Genomic DNA, 17222 nt, shown 5'->3' with positions numbered 1-17222 from the left:
TATATAGCCTCCCTACTGTTATTTTATTTTACTGCTGCTCTTTAATTATTTGCTAATTTTATTTTTTTACTTATCTATTTTTTACTTAACACTTTTGATATTTTCTTAAAACTGCATTGTTGGTTAATGGCTTGTGTCATGATTAAACTGGATTTGAACCCAAATGCAGACAACTACACCGAGCCAGAGAAGGTTTAACAGGTTTATTTACAATGTTCAATTTGTCCAGGTTTCCAATAATAGGGGAAGAGCAAGTCCAGGTTACAGGGAGGGTAACAGATCCAGGTTCAGAGCAGGTGTGGTACTGTAATGTCCTAGTGTCCGTGGTGAGTCCAAAAGGGAGGTCCGGTAGTGGAAAGCAGGATGGTGGTGGCAGGAGTGAAGCGGAGGCAGGAGTCAGGTTCCAATAATCTGTGGCACAGGAGAAAAGTAAATAGAACAGGCCAAAAACACAAAGAGCGAAAACAAGCAGGTTGAGTCGGCTTGACTATGATCTGACGATGAGTGGCAGGTTTGACCGGGTCTTAAAGGCTGAGGTGATTATGGTGAATGAGCTGCAGCTGGAACCCTGACTCCCGCACACCAGACTTCACTCCTGCAATCAAGGACAGACAGAGGGGAGGGGGAGAGCAGAGAGAGAGCTACCTAGCAGCAGTAGGCCTAACAGCTTGTAAGTAAGCATTTCACTGTAAGGTCTACACCTGTTGTATTCGGTGCATGTGGCAAATACAATTTGATTTGATTTGAGAGAGAGAGAGAGAGAGAGACAGAGAGACACAGAGATACAGAGATACAGAGATACAGACAGAGAGAGAGAGAGAGAGAGAGAGAGAGAGAGAGAGAGAGAGAGAGAGAGAGAGAGAGAGAGAGAGAGAGAGAGAGACAGACAGAGACAGAGACAGAGACAGAGACAGAGAGACAGAGAGAGAGCGAGAGTGCGAGAGAGAGAGAGAGAGAGAGAGAGAGAGAGAGAGAGAGAGACAGAGACAGAGACAGAGACAGAGACAGAGACAGAGACAGAGACCTGACCTATATCCTCTGGAGTCCATTCCTGGACTGCTGCTCCAACCTCAAAGCCTCCCACTCTGGAGGGTTGTTTTCTCTTTCCCCCCCTTTCATTGGTTTAACCTATTGTGATGTCACGAGAGGCTGTGTCCTGGAGGGACGTTACATCCCCCTGAGATGGCTGCAAACCCAGACAGCTATGGCTCCATCTGCTGGTATGGTCGGGAACTCCACCCCTCTATGGCTAATCTTCCCACGCAGCTGAAACAAATGAGGAGCTGATGAGCTGAAGGTTTGGGGGAAGGGAAGAGACACAGTCTCCAGGCTGGGCTCTCTGGAGGACAAGAGTGCTGCACGTCCACTTCCATGAGGAATATAAGGATTTGGAGATACTTACCTTTGGGAAATACTCACCTTTGGGATATATGCACCTGTGGAAATACGTGTGGGACATTTGGAAGGACGTTTTGCTGGGTTGGCCACTAGCTGCAACGTGGAATACAGTAAGACTGGGGAAAAGTTATTTGAGCGAGGGAGAGTTATGATTTTGGATGTGGAAGAGACATCCCTGTACTGTTAACCCTGAAAGAGCCACCAGAGTACAGAATTGTGTTATACTTTCGTTAGTTTCCCAAGACCTTTAATAAAATCCTTGTTTTGGTTGAACCTGGTCTCCTTGCACTACTTGAGCAATCCCGCTGAAAGCTGTGTAGCCTCTCGTGACATCACAGATGGTGGAGAATACGGGCACGCTCAAGCATTAATAGTGCATGTCAGAGGAGGATACCGAAGGTTTGATCACCCAGTTTTCCAAGTTGGCCGTAGGCTCCCCGCCCGACTGAAATGGAGGACATATTGAAAGCCCTTGTTGCTGGCCAGCAAGCCCAGATGCAAGCAAACGTGGCTCTCTTGGAGGAGCAAAAGAAAGCCAACCTTCTGAAGGCAGAGGAGTTGCAGTTGCAGAGACAGAGGGTGGTCCAAAATACCCGCCCAATAAAGGCAAGTGACTTTATATCTAAGATGGGAGCTACCGATGACATTGAGGCATACCTGCATGCATTTGAGGCCACGGCCACTAGGGAAGCCTGGCCCAAGCAACAGTGGGTTGGTCTGTTAGCCCCCCTTTCTAACCGGGGAATCGCTGAATGCTGTCCGGGACCTGGGCCCTGACCAGGTTACTGACTATGATGCCCTGAAGTCTGAGATCCTCAGCAGATATGGACTCACAAAGTTTGGTATGGCCCAGCGCTTTCACAGCTGGACCTTCCAACCAGACCAACCTCCTCGGGCGCAGATGCATGAACTTGTCCGAATCGCAAGGAAATGGCTGGATCCGCAGAGGAATACAGCAGCGGCGGTGGTGGAGGCCGTTGTGGTGGATCGTTACCTCACGCGCCCTGCCTTATGAGGCAAAACGGTGCATCAGTCAACAGGCCTTGACCACGGCTGATCTGACCGTGGAAGCTGTGGAAAAGTACCAGGCCACAGCGGAGATGCTGAATGCTTCCCGAAAAAGACCCCAGGAGTGTGGCCCCACCACAAATGGGAAGAACCCGTCCAAAGGACCCCAAGGTCTCGAACCCAGCCACGTCAGGACTTATCCCGGCTCCAGGGGGAGCCAGAAACCAGGCGGGTCCAAGAAGAGTACACCAGGAGGGGGAAACTCGACAGTGTTACCGGTGTGGGGAGATGGGACATATCTCCTGGCAGTGTGGGAAACCAGCCGATGAACCTATGCCCACTGCGGAGTCCTCCAGCTCAGCACCCACACACCGTTTTGCCTCGCTCTTGGGAGTCGTAGATGGCGGCCCAGATCGACCCCCCCACCTGCCCGGTAACTGTGAATCACCATGATGTGGAGGCCTTACTGGATTCTGGTAGCCGGGCCACCCTGGTGCGTAAGGATTTGGTGGGCCCAACGTGTCTGACCCCGGGGAAAGTCCTCCCAGTTTCCTGTGTCCATGGGGACACCAGAGAATACCCCGTTACTGAACTTACAATGACCAGCACACGGGGAACCATACACACGACGGCGGGGGTGGTTGATTCCCTCCCCGTCCCTGTCCTAATTGGACGAGACTGCCCAGCCTTTTACCCACTCTGGAGAGAGTCTCAGGAGAGGATAACCCGAGTACCTCGGAAACGGAGAGGCAAGACTCATCCTGGGAAGGCTCCGGTGCAATCCTCCGAGTTACTCACTCCCGCCCGGGCTCTGATAGGGATGGCAAGTGCCCAGACCGACACAGAGACGGAGCTACAGAATCTGGACAAAGAACTGTCTGGTCTGAAGGGGACCGCTGAGAGGTATCGTTTGTTAAAGCAACAGTTAGACATGAAGACAGAAGAGTTAGATATCCTCCAGGCTAAACTCCAACAGAGCTCCTTCCATAAGCAACAGGAGGAGCTGGAGAGGCTGCGCAGGACCATCGAGGAGTGTGAGGAGACCCTGCGCAGTAGTAAGGAGGTCCAGAAGAAGGCAGAGGAGAAGTACAAGGTGTTGGAGAACAAGATGAAGAATGCGGAGGCAGAGAGAGAGAAGGAACTGAAAGCTGCTCAACAGAAGCTAAACTCTGCTAAAACCAAGGCTGATGCGTTCAGTAAGAAACTCAAGGAGAGACAACAGGAGGCTGAGTCCCTGGTCCTAGAGGTGGAGGAGTTGAAGAGAGAGCAGGCTGGCAAGCACCACGGCAATGCGGACGCCCTCTCCCGGCGTGATGCCTTCTTCGCTGCCTTTACCCCGACGAGGACGTCGGTCCCGAGGAGGGGGATGTGTGATGTCACGAGAGGCTGTGTCCTGGAGGGACGTTACATCCCCCTGAGATGGCTGCAAACCCAGACAGCTATGGCTCCATCTGCTGGTATGGTCGGGAACTCCACCCCTCTATGGCCAATCTTCCCACGCAGCTGAAACAAATGAGGAGCTGATGAGCTGAAGGTTTGGGGGAAGGGAAGAGACACAGTCTCCAGGCTGGGCTCTCTGGAGGACAAGAGTGCTGCACGTCCACTTCCATGAGGAATATAAGGATTTGGAGATACTTACCTTTGGGAAATACTCACCTTTGGGATATATGCACCTGTGGAAATACGTGTGGGACATTTGGAAGGACGTTTTGCTGGGTTGGCCACTAGCTGCAACGTGGAATACAGTAAGACTGGGGAAAAGTTATTTGAGCGAGGGAGAGTTATGATTTTGGATGTGGAAGAGACATCCCTGTACTGTTAACCCTGAAAGAGCCACCAGAGTACAGAATTGTGTTATACTTTCGTTAGTTTCCCAAGACCTTTAATAAAATCCTTGTTTTGGTTGAACCTGGTCTCCTTGCACTACTTGAGCAATCCCGCTGAAAGCTGTGTAGCCTCTCGTGACATCACACTATAAAAACATGCAAAGGTCTAAGGTCCTCACCATCTCAAGGGCATGATTCCAATGTTGTGGTCGACAACAGTGTTTTCCCCTCAGTTCAGAATTCAGGAAAATAACATGGTACAGGGAAATGTTTGTGATTGAGATTTTAGACACATGTTCAAGGATCAAGCAGCAAAACACATCTCCAAAAACAGGAAAGAACTGACCTGTAAGTAAACAAGCTTTCGCTGCTATGTTGGACTGCTAGAGAAAATCAACAGTTGTGACCTTTCTTGAGCAAACTGAGTTCATTCTGTTTTTGTCTTCATGGGAGGAAACTTGTTTGGTTGTTGCTGCTTGCCAAATGCCATATAACACATCTAGGCTACTATTATTAGCTGTTATTTGGGACAGGTCAATAGGACAAGGTTTGAGTGCACACATATATAGGCTACATGAACAAATACAGTTTAGAAAAAATAGCTTTTTTGATGATCTGTTATGAATTTTGTACTAAGAGTTGTGAAATTTTACTTCGGTACTATTTCCCCAAGTATGTGGTAAAATTTCACAACTCAGTACAAAATTCAAAACAGATCATCAAAAAAGCATATTTTTTTTTTTTTCAATTGACTAAGTACAACACACACAACTACATAGTAATTTTTTCACCAAATCTAATCAGTGTTTCAGCTAGAAATACCTTTCATATAAAGTAATTGCCTTTCACAATGCAACGCTCACAACACTTTCATATGATTCTCTTCTCATTTGTTTAAATATATTTGATGATCACTTAATCCAACTGCACTTAATGGTTAATCACTTAACCGTTTGGTTAACCTATAGATTTTAAACTGGTTTGTCTATTATATATGGATTTTGAGATCTACAGAAATAAAATGTATTTGTAAAGTATAAACACCTAAATGATATGTATGATACATGATAACCATACATAATGACTACTCATTATTGTTAATTGATTTCACATAATGTTAACCACAATTGGTCACCATATAAAAGGGTGTGTGTGAACACTTGCAATTTCTTTCAACATGGAGCAGGATAGACAGCAAGGGAGAGGAAGAGATTAAAGAGGAGAAGGGGCCCATCAGAGAGGTGGGCATGGGCTCCGTTAAAGAGGTGGGCATGGGCCCCATCAAAGAGGTCAAATGGATGAGGCATGCGACAACATCAATGCAGACCAATGTCAAGCTTGGATTCGCCATGCCAAAAAAAATCATTCCCGCGGTGCAGGAACGATAAGGACATTCACTGTGATGTGGTTGAGAATGTATGTCTCAAGACAGGCTTGATGCAAATTAATGCCTGCAAACATTCTGTTTTATTTTCATTCATTTAATTTAATTTTTTTTTTTTTTTTTACATTGGATTACAGACAGTACACCTATGTATTTTTTTGCATGAATGATTGATCACACCTTTGATTACACAAATTTCTGTCAATTTTGTTGGGTAATGTAAGTGTATTGCCAAATGTGAAAACGGTGTAATCTACTGTAATTTAGGGTATCAGGGGGTAACTAGCAATGTCGAATTGCTGACACAAAAAAGCAACGTTTGGAGAAAGAAATTGCTATGTGGATGAAGGTCATGCTTAGGCAAATAAACTATAAAGGGAAATAAATGGCTACAGTTTACACTTTTTTAGTTATTTCATGAAATGTTGGGTCTGCTGCAGGTGCTGGGTCGGAATCTGGGTCTGTAGAGGGGAGGAAGAACCACCTGAAGAGCAAGCCGAGACGTAAGGGAGTTCCAGACCCCCGGGGTGCCAGTTACCCCACTAGAAGATTATGGCATAGGGTTTCACACAAGTGTGTTAAAATCCATTTAATCAGTTTCATTTAGAAATTTACCCCAGGAGGCTAGCTACCCCCTTGTACCCTACAATAAATGGCTTATTATTATTATTATTATTATTATTATTATTATTATTATTATTATTATTACTGTAGCATATTATATTATTCACTTCTAAGGGCGATCTGAGTATCTTGCATTGTTTGCTATTGGATTAACTGGTAGTTCAAACGACAAAATTGAAAATGTATCATTATGTTGTGTTTTGGTGATTAAACCAATGTTCTCATTACATTTCGCAATAAACTTATATTTTGAATCAATGGTTGTGTGGTGAGAGATGTTTACAATCCAAATTAATGCAAAATGACAGGTTTTGAATGAAAGACTGGCTACATTATAAGTGTGACCAGTTTGGAGTTCTGTACTAAGAGTTGTGAAAATGTACATTTACATTTACATCATGTACCACATACAGTACTTGTGAAAATAGTACCAAAGCGATTTTTAAAAACTGTAATATTTACTACATATAATATTCAGGTAAAACAGCAGAATATGATTAGCCCTAGGCATATGGCTACAGTGGAGAAGGAATTATGCAAATTTAGCATTCCAGAATGCAGAACGTTCTAGAATTACCATTTCAAACAAGGAAGGCAACCATAGAATTCGCTTTCGTGGGCGACACAAAACTGGGGGGAAATATTTCATACCATGGATGGCTTGAGTGAATATTCAAATACATTATCATGGGGGAAATAAACCATATAAAACCATTATTGACAACCCTTATTTATTGAACTATAGCCTAACGTTCGATAAAGTGCGACTGCCTAGCGACTGCCTAGCTCACTTACCTCTACATCTTGATCAATTGTGACGCTCCAGCTATGTCACGCCGATTGCCAAATCCGTATTCCAAAAATGTTTACATATATGCCCGGGTCGCCAGTGAGATGTGTCATAATCAATATTCTACAGATAGCCTTAGTCTATGAATACATTTTCTAAATAGTGTATTTTTTTCAAAAAGTCATTATTATTTATAGGAGCATAACAACAACTTCACAAAGTAAGGTAGGCTATCGTTTTCAATAAATGACTTGCATTAGCCTATTTAAAGAATTAGCCTATTTAAAGAATAAAGGCCGCCATTTAGGCTGTGCAACAGAGGATGATAACCTAGCAGTAGAATATTTGCATAATTGGACTCGAACGATTAGAATCCATACTGGCCAATGTAATTGACTTTTCTTCATGGATGCTCAAGAAGAGATGTCGGTGAAGGATACCGCGGGCGCTGAGTCCCCGGACAGCATCGAAGACAGACTCCCAGCAATTTATAGTAAGTGATAAAGACGTCTACTGTGTTTGACGCGCAGTGTCACTACAGTAGGCAATGTGCGCGATGACTGTAGAATAGAATATAATCTAAAACCAGGGCAAATGCTGGTGAAGTGATTCTAGGGTGAAGGTGGTTCTAGATAGAACAGGTTTCGAAATGAACGCATATAAAAAGGCAATGTGTAGTTCCACTAAAGGGTCAATCAGCAGTTGTTACATAAATATTTGTGTCTTTTAAAGTAATGATATATAGCAATTGATTCTAGAATATCACTTATAAATTCCTCATGATCTTAGTTCAACTGTCGTACCCCATCAGAACCCAAAATATAAGATTGTTTTACTCCAATGTTTTTAAACAATGTCATTGTAAACAAACACTGTATACCTTCAAAACATGGTTAAAACGATCATTTTTAAAATCATGGATCTCTATGAATTTGGTTACATTTCTCCAGCCCCATTGATTAGCTTTTTACCAAAACAGTGCCGGGTGCCTGCTTTGCTATTGTTTAAAACAGCAGTTTGCACAAACAGGTAGGTACAACAGTTATAAGTAAGCTACTCTGTAACACTGTAATTACACTATTCCCTATGCTGCTAACTATCATGTAAATAGGACGAAATAATTGGTACCCTAACCAGTTTTCTCAACCAAAACCTCACTTACACACACTCACACAGTTTTACACTCATCACATGCTGCTACTGTTAATTTTCTTTATTTTACTCTTATTACTATCTATCCTGATGCCTAGTCACTTTACCCTGCCTTCATGTACATATCTACCTCAAATACCTTATTATTATTATCTATCCTGATGCCTAGTCACTTTACCCTGCCTTCATGTACATATCTACCTCAAATACCTTATTATTATCTATCCTGATGCCTAGTCACTTTACCCTGCCTTCATGTACATATCTAGCTCAAATACCTTATTATTATTATCTATCCTGATGCCTAGTCACTTTACCCTGCCTTCATGTACATATCTACCTCAAATACCTTATTATTATCTATCCTGATGCCTAGTCACTTTACCCTGCCTTCATGTACATATCTACCTCAAATACCTTATTATTATCTATCCTGATGCCTAGTCACTTTACCCTGCCTTCATGTACATATCTACCTCAAATACCTTATTATTATCTATCCTGACGCCTAGTCACTTTACCCTGCCTTCATGTACATATCTACCTCAAATACCTTATTATTATCTATCCTGATGCCTAGTCACTTTACCCTGCCTTCATGTACATATCTACCTCAAATACCTTATTATTATCTATCCTGATGCCTAGTCACTTTACCCTGCCTTCATGTACATATCTACCTCAAATACCTTATTATTATCTATCCTGATGCCTAGTCACTTTACCCTGCCTTCATGTACATATCTACCTCAAATACCTTATTATTATCTATCCTGATGCCTAGTCACTTTAGCCTGCCTTCATGTACATATTGTCACGGTTTCGGCCGAGGCTGCTCCTCCTCCTTGTTCGGGCAGGCTTCGGCGGTCGTCGTCCCCGGAGTACTAGCTGCCACCGTTCGATGTTTCATGTTTGTTTGGTTTTGTCTGTTTGTACACCTGTCCCTTGTTAGTGTTTGATTTGGTTGCCTATTTAGTTTTCGTGTGTGGGGGCAGGTGTTATGTGGTATTGTTTATTGTCAAGCTGTTGCTCTTTTTGTATTACTCTCGTGTTTGTTGTTTTCCGAGAGTCCGCACTGTGTGCGCTATCTTCATTTTACGCACTGTGTGTGTTGTGCGTAATTTGTATTTTGCCTCCCGGTTGGGTTGGCTGTTCGCCTGTTTGGTGCTGCATTTTGTTAACTAAAGTCTGTTGACGAACGCCCGTGTTTCCTGCGCTTGATTTCCTCACCGCATCTACACTCAGCTACTGACACATATCTACCTCAAATACCTTATTATTATCTATCCTGACGCCTAGTCACTTTACCCTGCCTTCATGTACATATCTACCTCAAATACTTTATTATTATTATCTATCCTGATGCCTAGTCACTTTACCCTGCCTTCATGTACATATCTACCTCAAATACCTTATTATTATCTATCCTGATGCCTAGTCACTTTAGCCTGCCTTCATGTACATATCTACCTCAAATACTTTATTATTATCTATCCTGACGCCTAGTCACTTTACCCTGCCTTCATGTACATATCTACCTCAAATACCTTATTATTATCTATCCTGATGCCTAGTACCCTGCCTTCATGTACATATCTACCCCAAATACCTTATTATTATCTATCCTGATGCCTTGTCACTTTACCCAGCCTTCATGTACATATCTACAGTGGGGAGAACAAGTATTTGATACACTGCCGATTTCCAGAAATCCAGAAAATCACATTGTATGATTAAGTAATTAATTTGCATTTTATTGCACGACATAAGTATTTGATACATCAGAAAAGCAGAACTTAATATTTGGTACAGAAACCTTTGTTTGCAATTACAGAGATCATACGTCTCCCGAGTGGCACAGTGGTGTAAGGCACTGCATCACAGTGCTAGCTGTGCCACTAGAGATCCTGGTTTGAATCCAGACTCTGTCGTAGCTGGCCGCGATCGGGAGACCCATGGGGCGGCGCACAATTAGTCAGCGTCGTCCAGGGTAGGGGAGGGAATGGCCGGCAGGGATGTAGCTCAGTTGGTAGAGCATGGCGTTTGCAATGCCAGGGTTGTGGGTTCGATTCCCACGGGTGGCCAGTATGAAAATGTATGTACTCGCTTAACTGTAAATCGCTCTGGATAAGAGCGTCTGCTAAATGACTAAAATGTAAATACGTTTCCTGTAGGTCTTGACCAGGTTTGCACACACTGCAGCAGGGATTTTGGGCCACTCCTCCATACAGACCTTCTCCAGATCCTTCAGGTTGTGGGGCTGTCGCTGGGCAATATGGACTTTCAGCTCCCTCCAAAGATTTTCTATTGGGTTCAGGTCTGGAGACTGGCTAGGCCACTCCAGGACCTTGAAATGCTTCTTACGGAGCCACTCCTTAGTTGCCCTGGCTGTGTGTTTCGGGTCGTTGTCATGCTGGAAGACCCAGCCATGACCCATCTTCAATGCTCTTACTGAGGGAAGGAGGTTGTTGGCCAAGATCTCGCGATACATGGCCCCATCCATCCTCCCCTCAATACGGTGCAGTCGTCCTGTCCCCTTTGCAGAAAAGCATCCCCAAAGAATGATGTTTCCACCTCCATGCTTCACGGTTGGGATGGTGTTCTTGGGGTTGTACTCATCCTTCTTCTTCCTCCAAACACGGCGAGTGGAGTTTAGACCAAAAAGCTCTATTTTTGTTTCATCAGACCACATGACCTTCTCCCATTCCTCCTCTGGATCATCCAGATGGTCATTGGCAAACTTCAGACGGGCCTGGACATGCGCTGGCTTGAGCAGGGGAACCTTGCGTGCGCTGCAGGATTTTAACCCATGACGGCATAGTGTGTTACTAATGGTTTTCTTTGAGACTGTGGTCCCAGCTCTCTTCAGGTCATTGACCAGGTCCTGCCGTGTAGTTCTGTGCTGATCCCTCACCTTCCTCATGATCATTGATGCCCCACGAGGTGAGATCTTGCATGGAGCCCCAGACCGAGGGTGATTGACCGTCATCTTGAACTTCTTCCATTTTCTAATAATTGCGCCAACAGTTGTTGCCTTCTCACCAAGCTGCTTGCCTATTGTCCTGTAGCCCATCCCAGCCTTGTGCAGGTCTACAATTTTATCCCTGATGTCCTTACACAGCTCTCTGGTCTTGGCCATTGTGGAGAGGTTGGAGTCTGTTTGATTGAGTGTGTGGACAGGTGTCTTTTATACAGGTAACGAGTTCAAACAGGTGCAGTTAATACAGGTAATAAGTGGAGAACAGGAGGGCTTGGATAAAGTAATCCTGGGATAGGATAAAGTAATCCTTCTACCCCCCCCCCAAAAAAAAACAAATAGAAAAAAAAAAAAAGATGAAAAAAATATATATATTATTGTAAAGTGGGTAACCCACTGGCTATAGGGTGAATGCACCAATTTGTAAGTCGCTCTGGATAAGAGCATCTGCTAAATGACGTAAATGTAAATGTAAATGTGGCTTCTTAAAGAAAAACCAACAGGTCTGTGAGAGCCGGAATTCTTACTGGTTGGTAGGTGATCAAATACTTATGTCATGCAATAAAATGCAAATTAATTACTTAAAAATCATACAATGTTCATACAAAGTGTGGATTTTCATTTTAGATTCCGTCTCTCACAGTTGAAGTGTACCTATGATAAAATTTGCAGACCTCTACATGCTTTGTAAGTAGGAAAACCTGCAAAATCGGCAGTGTATCAAATACTTGTTCTCCCCACTGTACCTCAAAAACCTTATTATTATCTATCCTGATGCCTAGTCACTTTACCCTGCCTTCATGTACATATCTACCTAAAATGCCTTATTATTATCTATCCTGACGCCACTTCACTTTACCCTGCCTTTATGTACATACAGTGGCTTGCGAAAGTATTCACCCCCATTGGCATTTTCCTATTTTGTTGCCTTACAACCTGGAATTAAAATAGATTTTTGGGGGGTTGTATCATTTGATTTACACAACATGCCTACCACTTTGAAGATGCAAAATATTTTTTATTGTGAAACAAACAAGAAATAAGACAAAAAAACAGAAAACTTGAGCGTACATAACTATTCACCCCCCCCCCCAAAGTCAATACTTTGTAGAGCCACCTTTTGCAGCAATTACAGCTGCAAGTCTAGCACTGGGATTTTTGCCCATTCTTCAAGGCAAAACTGCTCCTGCTCCTTCAAGTTGGATGGGTTCCGCTGGTGTACAGCAATCTTTAAGTCATACCACAGATTCTCAATTGGATTGAGGTCTGGGCTTTGACTAGACCATTCCAAGACATTTAAATGTTTCTCCTTAAACCACTTGAGTGTTGCTTTAGCAGTATGCTTAGGGTCATTGTCCTGCTGGAAGGTGAACCTCCGTCCAAGTCTCAAATCTCCTGAAGACTGAAACACGTTTTCCTCAAGAATTTCCCTGTATTTAGCGCCATCCATCATTTCTTCAATTCTGACCAGTTTCCCAGTCCCTGCCGATGAAAAACATTCCCACAGCATGATGCTGCCACCACCATGCTTCACTGTGGGGATGGTGTTCTCGGGGTGATGAGAGGTGTTGGGTTTGCGCCAGACATAGCGTTTTCCTTGATGGCCAAAAAGCAAAATTTTAGTCTCATCTGACCAGAGTACCTTCTTCCATATGTTTGGGGAGTCTCCTACATGCCTTTTGGCGAACACCAAACGTGTTTGCTTATTCTTTTCTTTAAGCAATGGCTTTTTTCTGGCCACTCTTCTGTAAATCCCAGGTCTGTGGAGTGCACTGCTTAAAGTGGTCCTATGGACATATACTCCAATCTCCGCTGTGGAGCTTTACAGCTCATTCAGGGTTATTTTTGGTGTCTTTGTTGCCTCTCTGATTAATGCCCTCCTTGCTTGGTCCGTGAGTTTTGGTGGGCTGCCCTCTCTTGGCAGGTTTGTTGTGGTGCCATATTCTTTCAAAATTTTTATAATGGATTTAATGGTGCTCTGTGGGATGTTCAAAGTTTCGGATATTGTTATATAACTCAACCCTGAACTGTACTTCTCCACAACTTTGACCCTGACCTGCTTGGAGAGCTCCTTCGTCTTCATGGTGCCGCTTGCTTGGTGGTGCCCCTTGCTTAGTGGTGTTGCAGACTCTGGGGCCTTTCATAACATGTGTATATATACTGAGATCATGTGACAGATCATGTGACACTTAAATAAAGCACTTGTGTGCAATCTAACTAATTATGTGACTTCTGAAGGTAATTGGTTACACCAGATCTTATTTAGGGGCTTCATAGCAAAGGGGGTGAATACATATGCACGCACCACTTTTCCGTTATTTATTTTTTGAATCAAGTTATTTTTTTTATTTCACTATTTTGTGTATGTCCATTACATGAAATCCAAATAAAAATCCATTGAAATTACAGGTTGTAATGCAACAAAATAGAAAAAATGCCAAGGGGGTGTCACGCCCTGACTCAGAGGACGCTTGTATGTTGAGTCAGGGTGTGTATTTTCCTTGCTGTGTTTGTCCATGTTGTACATTCTAGGATGTATAGATCTATGTTGGCCTGTGTGGTTCCCAATCAGAGGCAGCTGTCGCTCGTTGTCTCTGATCGGGGACCATACTTAGGCAGCCTTTTGGCACTAGTGGGTTGTGGGATCTTGTTCCGTGTGAGGTATGTTGTTTGTTTACCTTGGACTTCACGTTTCGTTTCATTTGTTGTTTTGTCGTGGTGTTTATTCAGTATAAATAAACATGTATGCATATCACGCTGCGCCTTGGTCCGTCCCGTCGATGAACGAACGTGACAGGGGGATGAATAATTTTGCAAGGCACTGTATCTACCTCAAATACCTGATACCTCTGAACATTGATATGGTACTGGTACTCCCTCTATATAGCTCCATTGTGTATTTTATTGATTTCCATTTCCATTTACCTTTACGTCATTTAGCAGACGCTCTTATCCAGAGCGACTTACAAATTGGTGCATTCACCTTATAGCCAGTGGGATAACCACTTTACAATGTTTTTTTTTTTTTTTTTGGGGGTGGGGTGAGTAAGGGGGGGGTAGAAGGATTACTTTATGCTATCCCAGGTATTCCTTAAAGAGGTGGGGTTTCAAATGTCTCCGGAAGGTGGTGAGTGACTCCGCTGTCCTGGCGTCGTGAGGGAGCTTGTTCCACCATTGGGGTGCCAGAGCAGCGAACAGTTTTGACTGGGCTGAGCGGGAACTGTGCTTCTGCAGAGGTAGGGGAGCCAGCAGGCCAGAGGTGGATGAACGCAATGCCCTCGTTTGGGTGAAGGGACTGATCAGAGCCTGAAGGTACGGAGGTGCCGTTCCCCTCACAGCTCCGTAGGCAAGCACCATGGTCTTGTAGCAGATGCGAGCTTCAACTGGAAGCCAGTGGAGTGTGTGGAGGAGCGGGGTGACGTGAGAGAACTTGGGAAGGTTGAACACCAGACGGGCTGCGGCATTCTGGATGAGTTGTAGGGGTTTAATGGCACAGGCAGGGAGCCCAGCCAACAGCGAGTTGCAGTAATCCAGACGGGAGATGACAAGTGCCTGGATTAGGACCTGTGCCGCTTCCTGTGTAAGGCAGGGTCGTACTCTCCGAATGTTGTAGAGCATGAACCTACAGGATCGGGTCACCGCCTTGATGTTAGCGGAGAACGACAGGGTGTTGTCCAGGGTCACGCCAAGGCTCTTCGCACTCTGGGAGGAGGACACAACAGAGTTGTCAACCGTGATGGCGAGATCATGAAACGGGCAGTCCTTCCCCGGGAGGAAGAGCAGCTCCGTCTTGCCAAGGTTCAGCTTGAGGTGGTGATCCGTCATCCATACAGATATGTCTGCCAGACATGCAGAGATGCGATTCGCCACCTGGTTATCAGAAGGGGGAAAGGAGAAGATTAGTTGTGTGTCGTCTGCGTAGCAATGATAGGAAAGGCCATGTGAGGATATGACAGAGCCAAGTGACTTGGTGTATAGCGAGAATAGGAGAGGGCCTAGAACTGAGCCCTGGGGGACACCAGTGGTGAGAGCACATGGTGTGGAGACAGCTTCTCACCACGCCACTTGGTAGGAGCGACCGGTCAGGTAGGACGCAATCCAAGAGTGAGCCGCGCCGGAGATGCCCAGCTCGGAGAGGGTGGAGAGGAGGATCTGATGGTTCACAGTATCAAAGGCAGCAGACAGGTCTAGAAGGACAAGAGCAGAGGAGAGAGAGTTAGCTTTAGCAGTGCGGAGAGCCTCCGTGACACAGAGAAGAGCAGTCTCAGTTGAATGACCAGTCTTGAAACCTGACTGGTTTGGATCAAGAAGGTAATTCTGAGAGCGATAGCAAGAGAGTTGGCTAAAGACGGCACGCTCAATAGTTTTGGAGAGAAAAGAAAGAAGAGATACTGGTCTGTAGTTGTTGGCATCAGAGGGATCGAGTGTTGGTTTTTTGAGAAGGGGTGCAACTCTTGCTCTCTTGAAGACGGAAGGGACATAGCCAGCGGTCAAGGATGAGTTGATCAGCGAGGTGAGGTAAGGGAGAAGGTCACCAGAGATGGTCTGGAGAAGAGAGGAGGGGATAGGGTCAAGCGGGCAGGTTGTTGGGCGACCGGCCGTCACAAGTCGCAAGATTTTATCTGGAGAGAGAGGGGAGAAAGAAGTCAAAGCATAGGGTAGGGCAGTGTGAGCAGGACCAGCAGTGTCATTTGACTTAACAAACGAGGATCAGATGTCGTCAACCTTCTTTTCAAAATGGTTGACGAAGTCATCCACAGAGAGGGAGGAGGGGGGAGGGGGAGGAGGATTCAGCAGGGAGGAGAAGGTGGCAAAGAGCTTCCTAGGGTTAGAGGCAGATGCTTGGAATTTAGAGTGGTAGAAAGTGGCCTTAGCAGCAGAAACAGATGAAGAAAATGTAGAGAGGAGGGAGTGAAAAGATGCCAGGTCCGCAGGAGTCTAGTTTTCCTCCATTTCTGCTCGGCTGCCCGGAGCCCTGTTCTGTGAGCTCGCAATGAGTCATCAAGCCACGGAGCTGGAGGGGAGGACCGAGCCGGCCGGGAGGATAGGGGACATAGAGAGTCAAAGGATGCAGAAAGGGAGGAGAGGAGGGTTGAGGAGGCAGAATCAGAGATTGGAGGGAGAAGGATTGAGCAGAGGGAAGAGATGATAGGATGGAAGAGGAGAGAGAAGCGGGAGAGAGAGAGCGAAGGTTGCGACGGCGCATTACCATCTGAGTAGGGGCAGAGTGAGTAGTGTTGGAGGAGAGCGAGAGAGAAAAGGATATAAAGTAGTGGTTCGGAGACATGGAGGGGAGTTGCAGTGAGATTAGTAGAAGAACAGCATCTAGTAAAGATGAGGTCAAGCGTATTGCCTGCCTTGTGAGTAGGGGGACAGTGAGAGGGTGAGGTCAAAGAGGAGAGGAGTGGAAAGAAGGAGGCAGAGAGAAATGAGTCAAAGGTAGACGTAGGGAGGTTGAAGTCCCCCATAACTGTGAGGGGTGAGCCATCCTCAGGAAAGGAACTTATCAAGGCGTCAAGCTCATTGATGAACTCTCCAAGGGAACCTGGAGGGCGATAAATGACAAGGATATTAAGCTTAAATGGGCTAGTGACTGTGACAGCATGGAATTCAAATGAGGAGATAGACAGATGGGTCAGGGGAAAAATAGAGAATGTCCACTTGGGAGAGATGAGGATTCCTGTGCCACCACCCCACTGACCAGATGCTCTCGGGGTATGCGAGAACACATGGTCAGACGAGCAGAGAGCAGTAGGAGTAGCACTGTTTTCAGTGGTAATCCATGTTTCCGTCAGCGCCAAGAAGTCGAGGGACTGGAGGGTAGCATAGGCTGAGATGAACTCTGCCTTGTTGGCAGCAGAACGGCAGTTCCAGAGGCTGCCTGAGACCTGGAACTCCACGTGGGTGGTGCGTGCAGGGACCACCAGATTAGAGAGGCAGCAGCCACGCGGTATGAGGCGTTTGTATAGCCTGTGCAGAGAGGAGAGAACAGGGATAGACAGAGGCATAGTTGACAGGCTGCAGAAAATGGCTACAATAATGTAAAGGAGATCGGAATGAAAT

At 45.2% G+C, this 17222-nt stretch overlaps 1 protein-coding gene and 2 long non-coding RNA genes across 5 annotated transcripts in view; 2 read left to right on the top strand and 1 right to left on the bottom strand.

The window, feature by feature from the left end:
- Positions 1–377: 377 nt before the first annotated feature.
- Positions 378–7123, bottom strand: LOC121537826. Its single transcript, XR_006657405.1, has 3 exons — positions 7036–7123; positions 1030–1128; positions 378–411 (listed from the first exon to the last, which is right to left on the bottom strand). It is a non-coding gene; the product is annotated as an uncharacterized LOC121537826 (long non-coding RNA).
- Positions 4396–6562, top strand: LOC123481848. Its single transcript, XR_006657404.1, has 3 exons — positions 4396–4580; positions 5419–5648; positions 6057–6562. It is a non-coding gene; the product is annotated as an uncharacterized LOC123481848 (long non-coding RNA).
- Positions 7124–7168: 45 nt separating the features above from the next.
- Positions 7169–17222, top strand: part of LOC121537825 (cilia- and flagella-associated protein 100) — a 29190-nt gene continuing 19136 nt past the window's right edge. Inside the window, exons 1-2 of one of the 3 annotated variants that reach the window (XM_041845431.1) lie at positions 7169–7255; positions 7452–7523. In XM_041845431.1, coding sequence (XP_041701365.1) covers positions 7454–7523 — 70 coding nt within the window. In that variant the 5' untranslated portion in view covers positions 7169–7255; positions 7452–7453. Of the gene's footprint in view, positions 7256–7435; positions 7524–17222 lie in introns of those variants that run through there. The other 2 variants (XM_041845430.1, XM_041845429.1) reach the window with 2 other exon arrangements.

This window comes from Coregonus clupeaformis, chromosome 24, assembly GCF_020615455.1.
Source record: "Coregonus clupeaformis isolate EN_2021a chromosome 24, ASM2061545v1, whole genome shotgun sequence".
Classification (NCBI taxonomy): domain Eukaryota; kingdom Metazoa; phylum Chordata; class Actinopteri; order Salmoniformes; family Salmonidae; genus Coregonus; species Coregonus clupeaformis.
This window is presented reverse-complemented; position numbering and strand designations above follow the sequence as displayed.